This window comes from Venturia canescens, chromosome 2 (assembly GCF_019457755.1).
Source record: "Venturia canescens isolate UGA chromosome 2, ASM1945775v1, whole genome shotgun sequence".
Taxonomy (NCBI): Eukaryota; Metazoa; Arthropoda; class Insecta; order Hymenoptera; family Ichneumonidae; genus Venturia; species Venturia canescens.
The window spans coordinates 32,729,540-32,739,286 of NC_057422.1; the positions used below are offsets into that span (position 1 = coordinate 32,729,540).

The following is a 9,747-nucleotide window of genomic DNA, read 5'->3' on the forward strand; positions in this document are numbered from 1 at the left end:
GAATATATTGTCAGTGGCGTGATTATATATCATGTGTACATAGGTTATATATACGAATAAATAGAACAAAAATACACGCAACTGTTAGAATGATATTAGAAACTTTAATTGAATAAATGTTTTCTAATTTATTTCTTGTGTCGTCATTATTTTTAAACATCCCCATATTTTGCTTGATATTCAGTTTGGCTCTGCCCTCTCTGATCCTTGTATCCACCCCATCAGTTTGCAGCGGATCGATTCATATTATTAATTCGTTCCCTAATATGTGTCCTATGATTTTCTACTCCTTCATGATGATTGTGGTAACATGATTCGAGAGGTTTCTAACCATGATCTTGAATTACACATTGTGTAAATCAGATTTTCAAAAAAACATCTGGTCTTGGTATAGTTTGTAGTTATTCTTTTCCCATTAGGTCTGACGAGTGATAAATTTGGAAACTTTTCCAGAAAGCCTATGGATGCTTTTTTTGCTGATGATATGAAAAGTCGTATCTTAGGAATGCGGTATGCAAACACAAATTTTGATAACAAAACTTATAGAATGACATGTATGTTGAGTATTTCCACTTTGCAAACTACAAATATGGAATTATAAAAAAAATTCATTCCGATAAGTCTACTGTTGCTCAGTTTTGGATGCGATCAAATATGATACTTACCAACATCCCCAGAAACTTACAGAATTGCTGAATGGCATGTGCGCTATGTCATTTTAATGTAACATCATGACTTTTGACAACTTTTCATTATAATGCTGTAGATTCGGATCATTAAAATACTGCAAAAATCTGCAAACTATACAATTTAAATACTGTGTCATTCATTTTACATTTTGACTCTAACTGTAACATCTATATGAAGTAAAAAATTGATTATAAAAGTCTTCAGTTGCTCATTTATGGATAGATTTGAAATTGCTGTCTTCGAAGCTCATTGCGCAGATACATTGAACCGCAGCAGATACCTGCGAACTCTGAAATTTCTGTGGATAAATATATATGCGACGGATCACCCCTTATCTTTGATTATGGTAATATGTAAGGTAAATGGAAGTTTTTAAGTGTTCCTTTTCAAATAGTATTGAAGTTTGTATGACTGATATACAGCGAATACTTCCAAACTTTGATATTTCTGTGTTGCAGCATGTGTGCCAATCATTCAAATCATTTACTCCAACCGTATCATGTAATCTAGAAAATTCATCACAAAAGTCTTCCGCTTTTCTAAATACTTCAATTTTCCTTTTTCTACTCCATTGTGAGTTTTCGAATTTCTAAATTCATTTCTGAATTGTCCTGAAATGGTTTTCCTCCAAAACCAATGCAGGTACCTTAAACGTCTTTGAATTCTGTTGCTCTGTTGAATTAAGTTCGCTTAGTTTTTTTTGCTGCTTTGAGTTCTGGCATAATAAATGTTAGAAGTTTTCGGGTACTTTTTTTCAGCAACTATCAAACTGTGGATAATGGGACCTCAGCGGCCACTTGCAAACTTTGGAAATATATTTCATTGAGGGCACGTTTTGAATGAAATGAAATCTCTAGATTCAGAATGCAAAAGCGACATTTAAAGTGGGAAAATCCGTTGGATTTTTCGTGTTATGAATTTGATCTATCTTTCATTTGAATTTTGAAGAAAAGGGATAAATAAAATCTTTTCTATTAAGGAAATCTTTACATCAGTTCTTTCTTGGTATGGAGACTTGGAAAAAATCGCCAAAGGCCAAAGACAGACAGGTGATGAAATATTTTCAGTACAATTTTGACGAAAAATAGATCTGTTGTCGCGGAAACCAACGTTATAAGCCGAAAATCATATTACAGCCCACGAGACGCATTTCTTCAGTCTCTTGGGTTCCTATTATACAAAACATATTAGAAGATAAGGGGGAAAATCACCAACGTGGAAAAACAAACCAGTGCCGAAATATTTCCAGTACAATTTTGACGAAAAATAGGTCCTTTTTCGTGGAAACCAACGTTATAAGCTGAAAATCATATCTCGGCCCCTAACCCGCTTTCTACCATTCTCTTGGGTTCCCAATAAGCATAGCATATTAGAGTAGAAGAAAAAAAATAGCCAAAGTCCAAAGACAGACCTGTGACGAAATATTTCCAGTACAATTTTGACGAAAAATAGATCTTATTTCGTGGAAACCAACGTTATAAGCCGAAAATCATATTATGGCCCACAACACGTATTTCTTCATGCTCTTGGATTCCCAATAGAGAAAACATATTAGAAGACAAGGAGAAAAATCACCAAAGTCCAAGACCAAACCAGTGCCGAAATATTTTCAGTACAATTTTGAAGAAAAATTGGTCTTTTACGTGGAAACCAACATTATAAACCGAAATTCATTTCTCGGGCCTCATCCCGGATTCCTCCATGCTGTTGAGTTCCTAATAGGCATAACATATTAGAGTATGAGGAAAAAAATCGCCAAAGTTCAAAAGCAGACTTGTGACGAAATATTTTCACTACAATTTTTACGAAAAATTGGTTTTTTATGGTGGAAACCAACTTTATAAGCCGAAGATCATACACAGGGAAAATAAGATTGGGAAAAGTACATTGATGGTCCCTTATTTGCTGATAATTTCATGAAAAAGATTATCCCATAAAAAATGTTCGTATGAGAATGGAATCTATAAAAATGTACTAAGCAATTAATTCATTGAAATTTATACTAAAATCCTATAACCGTCATAACATAAATGAGGAACTTTTGAGAAAAAAGGCGTGATATCAAACCATAAACTTCCCCTAGGGAAAAAAAGGTTGGGACAAGTACATTGATGGTCTCTTGTTTCTGGATGACATAGAAAAAAGATTCAGAACCAGGAAAAAAATTCTATAGAAATAATAAACGAAAAATTGAAAACTTCAAAAAAATTCAACAAAAATAAAAAACAATCGAAAAAATTCTGTAAAGAAAAATAAAAAATTTTCAAAAAAATTCATAAATATTGGACAAATTGAAAAATAAACTATCCAAGTTACATGCAGTATAAAAATGTATGATATCAATTTGAGGCCAAGTTTTTATTGATAATTTGAAATATTTATCGAACAAATCGCAAACTTTAATTGAAATTCTTGATAATTATTTTCAAGAAAAAAGTTAATGAAAAAAAAGTCATAACGGAAGTTACGTGCAGTACTAAAATGAATTATATCAATTCGAGGTCAAGTATTTATCAGTTATTCGAAATATAATCTCCGGCGACACATGAGCGTTGAGAATCCTTGTCGGGCTCACAACGTTTTATCAAAATTACTAAAAAATTAATGGAAATAAAATCATTAAAAATTCACATGAAAGTCATTCGTTACTTCAACAAGATACACACTGTAAAGAATCGATTCCCCTCCGACCTTCAGGATCCCCTGGTATTATTCACAACATTCAACTTCGATTGGATCGGTACAAATTATGTTCAAATACGTCTTAAACGTACTTGTCCGGCCCATCACTTTTTATTCAAATTGCTCATTCGAAAACAAATTAGGGCTGTTCTATAATGACAAATATAATAAAATGGATAGAAATAAAAATAATATCTCCAAGTAATTTGAACTTGATTGTTCGCAAGTTCGTATAGCAATATCCACTTCTGATTTTCTTCAGTGAGCACATACCATTCGGTAAGAACCAATGAAAATGAGAAATAATCCGGCGCATTACTAGAAATTTTCGAACCTACTCAGCCATGCAATGTTTTTTTTTCTATAGTCACGTACACATTTTGATAAATATCACTAGTCGAGTACGACACGTGAGTAGACTACATACAGGTATGGCGCCCCCCACTCCTATCCCCACTCCTTCCCCCACCACAACACCTACCCACTCCAAGCTATTTTTTCCCACTCCACAGGTAAATAGCTTGGTGGACAGGTGTGAGGGGGGAAGGAGGGGGATAGTGTGAGAAGTACCATACCTATATGTTTTTCTACTTTTTTCTTTTTTTCTCTTTGGGAGTAGTGGGTCGAATAACACTGTTGAATACATTTAAATTGTTTTTTTTATTTTTCACTCATATTCTAAATACATTAATGGTTTACAAAATATTTGAAAAAACCCGCATATTTATTATGATTACAATATTGTTTATGGAGTTGACGCGCTGCATTCTTTTATCTACGCGTACAACACCTTTGTGTACAAGCAAATCTACGATCCGTGAAACTACCACCACCACCACTCATCATATCATTTTTACGAACGCTGTTATTTATCCGACGGGATGCGAAGGCTTTATAATATTGACGCACTATTTCATCATTTTTTCGGGGATTATCAGAGAAGAGATTGTTGAATTTATCCATACCAAAACCACAAGACATAAGGTGCAAAAAAATAACACAAAATTGGCCACAAACGTCTGAAGAATCACTTTGGAGTTGCTTAACGTTGAAACGGAAGAACTTGCAATTTCTCCGGAGTCGTTCGAGGTGTTGTGGAATGATTGGTGGTAATCCGTAACTATCGAAGTACCATCCGCTTCCATTTCGATCGACGTACATTGCGACCCAGTGCTCGCCAGGTTTTGAGTGTTCATCTGTGTTCACAATTATTCCAGCAGGCCTTGTCCAAGTACGAGGAATTTCATCAGCCGGAAATACTCCAGTAGTCGCAATCGGTAAATAACGTAGAGCGTCTCGAATTTGTTGTGTGTTCATGCTCCGTTAGCAAATTGAAGAATGGTGAAAAGATATACTTTTTCACTTTATATCTGAATTCATAACAGAGGCATATCGCAGAGTTATAATGTTCATGAATAGTTTCTATTCCTTCAAATGAGAACTTCGTTTTGAGGAAAATTTATACAGGGGAAGCAACTCATAAATGAATCTTCACTCTTGTCGTCCGTTTCTGGATTTTTTTTCTCCTCCTCTGGAAGTACGGTGACAGGTACTTGATTATTCATCCGTAGGATAAATTTTTTCAACATGAGGGCCTGCGTTAATGCACAACGATTCGTAGGCTTCACAGCACCCAAACTATGTCGTAGACATCTACTGCGTGACGTGGATAATTTTTTGAATCCTGGGCATCCCCATTCCGGTTTTTCGAGATCGTTGATTTCTCGCGTAATTACATGGCTCAATAAATCGGCTTTTTCGTGACCGCGCGTCCAAATAGTTTTTGCATGCCGTGCTATTTCACGCAAATTAGCATAAAGTTGTTTACAGGAGACATCGCCCTCGTACCATTCCAATCCATGGTGATGAAGAGTCAAAATTTGATTCTCGTGACGTATTATGCTGGGGAGTTCGTGGAATGCGTATGGAGGAGAAACAATCCAATGCATGGTGAAAGGTTGATTTAGAGCAACGACGGCAACTTCTTTCGGTAAAAAACGATGCTCTCTATCACGCATTCCCTGAATGTCGATGATTATTTCCATTTTTTACGTCCGTACTGAACAGCGGCGCGCGATGAACTGACTTGTTTTCTCTCCAAAATCCAATTCTCCGTCGAAAAGACGAACGACGAATGCAGAGTAATCTGACACCTGCTTTTTCTTGAAGTTCAACCGCTGAAGTCAGCAATTACTTGACGCGAGGCATCGATCTCCAGAACATTATCATATTCTGCATATACTATACAATTTACAGTAGAAGCGAGTGCCTCGGCAAATCGTACCTCGATTCTCACACTTCCATGTTTCACTAAATTCCAATGCGAACTGGTATTCGCGGAAAGATCAGGTGTCAAGTCAAATGCGAAGAGACAATAACCCTTTGGATAATTTTCTCGATTGATTGAGTTACCCTCGTTCAAAAAATGTATTCCTGTACCAGAAAATAATGTATGATAGGCATCAATGTAAAGATTATTTTGGGTGAAATCAGGTTGCAGAGGTCGAGAAGGTACTTGCGCCCCATCCACATATAATGAGAGGTAATTGATTTTATAGTTTTGAAAATTGAACGGATTCATTTGAACGTTTCCATTATATGCTCGATTATCGACAAATCCGATTATGATTCGTTTTGGAAGTTGCCCAAGCACGATGTTGTCAATCGTTTCTCCATGCACTCCTCCATGTAGCGAAATGGCTTTAACTTCAACGCGTGTAAGAGGGTATTTTGCTGTTGTTTTTGCCAATGCACGAGCATGAGAGAGTAAAACTCCTGGTGCAATTTTTGTTCGTCTTACTAATAATGTAGCTTCGCTTATATTCAAGCCACATGAAATATCCGGTTGAGAGCTCATTAGACAAAACGAGTCTCTTGCTCTCACAAGTCGCAGACGCATTTCTACACCATTTAAAAGGAAACGTTCTTGATTGAAAATATCACAATGTAAATGTCCAATTAAATCGACTGTTTTTCCAGCTGATAGTAGTTTTGCTCTTTCTCGCAAGCCGATATTATTTTTAAAACTCGTATCATCCATTTTCCCTGGAGTATCATCACTCCATAAAACGGAAGTCAAGTGAGATTTTTTGGCCGCAGGCCCATAATTTAACAATGTTTCTATGTAAGCACGGTATGCATAAGCGTTATTCGGTGGTGAAACGAGTTTTTGATTTAAATACACATCCACTTGATTAAACATGGAGTGTAGTAAATTGTTTACAGGGGCAATTTCTGGTAATTCCTCGGGCGCATCTTTCGATCCTTCAGCTTGCAAAGAGGTAGATGGAGTTTTTATTTGCACACGAAGACTTAACATGGTATGAGCGAGATCGATGTACTCATCACCTTGTCCGGGAACGACGAATTCTATCGGAGAATCATCTGTTAGAGAGGAAATAGGCTTATAGTGCACCCAATTTGATCCCTCGATCGTAGTTTGCGTAGGTGGTAGCGAAAAAAGTTCGAGCTCAGATTTTAAACATTCGCGTGAGTGTGTATGTAAGAAAGCCATGTTCGCTGTATTCCGAACGATCTCTTATGCAAATATATCAGCTACGCTACGATAATTTCTCCTTTTTTTCGTCGTTTTCCTCCGTTTGTTAGTCGGTTTCTTCTTAGTTTTCTTTTTCGTTTTAGCACTTTTCTTCTTTTTCTGAGCGGTTCGTCTCGTTCCACGGCCACTGAGAGAATGACCAGATGACGCTGTTTTCCTCATTTTATAGCCCGCGCCCGTCATTAATTTATCTATTTTTTCCTCAGCTTTCCGTTTTAAATTATTACCAGATTCGCGTAGTCTGGTATGAAATGATTCCTTCAAATTCATATTATTTCTGACGACATCAGATGCGATATTGGCACCTGTGCGAATAGCTTCTTTACCGATCGCAGCAGCTCCTTTTCGTAGAAGCGGTAATACACGACGAAAGAGTCCTCCCAAAAAACTTCCGATTCCGTTTCCTCGTTGGTTTGGGGCACCGACATAGACGTGACTGATTCCACCATAGCCGCGACGCCCATATTCCAGCAGAGCATCCTCGTCGTCGAAGTAATGTTCCATCAGTTATTTATTGTAAGCGCTTAAAATGTAGCGTCACGGTCAACGTCCCCTCCTCGAATGGAATTGGTTGTCCAAATTCGTCTCTTATATCGATTTCGATCGTGTGGATTTCATGACGTATAAGAGGGATGTATCGTGGAGAAGGGAAGTGTACAGTTCTGTTCGCTCCATAAACATATTCATCTTCGACTTCTATGGAAACTTTTGATAATAATGGTGCTTGGACGTCTCCAATTATATAGGATTCGCAAATATCTGAGTATACGAACAGACTATGCGGGATTGCACGAGCTAGAGACGCAGGGCGATAACCTTTATACGGATGTTTAAAACTGATACCTTTTCCCTCCTCAGTAACTTCACCGAATCCTAACATTTTTGCAATCGAAGGAGACATACGAAACCCGTGGTACCTCGGCTCATCACATTTTCGCGAAACTTTAACGTATCCATTATGTTCTTGGGTAAATTCTAAATGTTCCATTATACAAGGTAAATTATTTATCGTATCAAGCAAAGTGTTGATAGTACGATACACGCCGCTCGGAATAATATCCGTTTCTTCTAAACGTTTACTATGATCACTGCGACCAGATTTATCATAATCACCGTGTTCAAAAGTTACAGTATGCGGAGTTCGCGGAACGTGATAGAAACTCATTGGATAACTTATTTCTTTGACAGCTACTCCCCACACGCCATCTAGGTGAAGATGGCGTGGTAACTTAGTGTTGAATTTTGTAGGGGCATTGCTAGGAAAATATCGTGTACTGCTGTTACTAGGCAGTACGACGAAGAAAAATTCTTTGTCTCTAAAATTCATTTTGCAGAGTCAGCAATTTTAGAATTTCGTTATTCCGAACGAACGCGAGATAATTCTTGCGAGTAAAAGATTCCGTCAATGGGCTCGTTGTTTAAATCGTGTAAAATATATACGACTGGATGACGGTTCCTTGATATTCGCTGTATTTTGAATATCTCTCGAGTCCATCCACTTTCGTAACCTTTCGCGAACGCGGCTTTTGCACTACTGATACGCACCAAGTCTCCTACACTGTATTTAGGCAATTCAATATTTAATTTTTTTCTCGAAGAATTATATCGGTGCGCGAGATTTTCACGAGCTAGGCTAGCATTTTCTAAAGTCACTTCAGAAGGTCGCATTCGTGTGCCAGAGTGACGCGACTGATTGTACGCATGTGCGAATTTTTGCAAAACATCGATATAACGCTTGTTTCGCGTGTATGTAAAGTATCGCCACATTCGATTTTTAAGTGTGCGATTGAATCGTTCAGCAATCGATGCTTTGATATCGGGATTACGCGCTGTACGGAAATTAATTTTTTTTTGTGCTAAAAAATGTTGGAATGGAGATCCCGTGAATTCTCGTCCGCGATCTGTTTGTAAAAGAAGGGGAAATCTAGGATTTGAGCGTGAAAGTACCCGTGCAAACCCCTGAGACACACTTCCGCATGTTTTATCACGCAGCGGCTCGATCCAGGCAAATTTACTCAACACATCGATTACAACTAAAATATATTTGTAGCCATCGTTGTATGTCGCGATAGAACGGAGGTCCGCCAGATCAGCTTCCCATACATCATCAATATTATTCACATTATACGTACGTCGAGGAAATCGACGTCGGATGAGCCGATGTCTGGTATAAGCGTCTTGAGTCTCTAACCACGGCTCGACTTTATTTTTGTCAATACCTTTTACGTTTTTCAAATTTTCAGCGTTAGAAAAGGATGCAGGGTGGGAGGGATTATAATAGATCGATTTGAATCGTTTCATAGTTTTAACGATCTCCAAATAATTCGTTTTTTACTCGAGCGGCCACGTCCTTGTTGAAACCCAGTTGCGTCCGTCTCCTCGTACTCACTACTACTTGTATCTGAAGTTATATCAGCAATCTCTGGGGAGATGACGCGTTTGCGGGGCGTTGATGCTTCGATGATTGTAGGCTCTTGAAGTACCTCAGGGTTACCAATAAATTCTCGAGGCATCTGTATCTTTCGGAGATGTTCAGCGAAATGAGCACGACCCGTCGGTTTAACTCGTTTTCTAGCACGCATCGCATCATTGATGAGATCAACAATATTGGAATTAGGAATTCTGGTACCACCTATAGATACCACGCCGTTCGCATCCCAACTCATTCTTTTTGAGGGTGAGGTATTTCTATGAAGATTGCGCAATAACATTTTAGCCTTTGGGTGAAATTTTTTTGGAACACTGTCGATAATAAGAGTGTCGTTTAATCGCGATCTCATCTCAGCTGATTGTTCCGATGTATCATGATCTTCATCCGC

At 37.8% G+C, this 9,747-nt stretch overlaps 1 protein-coding gene across 1 annotated transcript; it reads right to left on the reverse strand.

The window, feature by feature from the left end:
* Positions 1-5,542: 5,542 nt before the first annotated feature.
* Positions 5,543-6,886, reverse strand: LOC122406352 (uncharacterized protein F54H12.2-like). Its single transcript, XM_043411751.1, has one exon. The coding sequence runs from the start codon at positions 6,884-6,886 to the stop codon at positions 5,543-5,545; it is 1,344 nt and encodes a 447-aa protein (XP_043267686.1).
* Between the last annotated feature and the right edge of the window lie 2,861 nt (positions 6,887-9,747).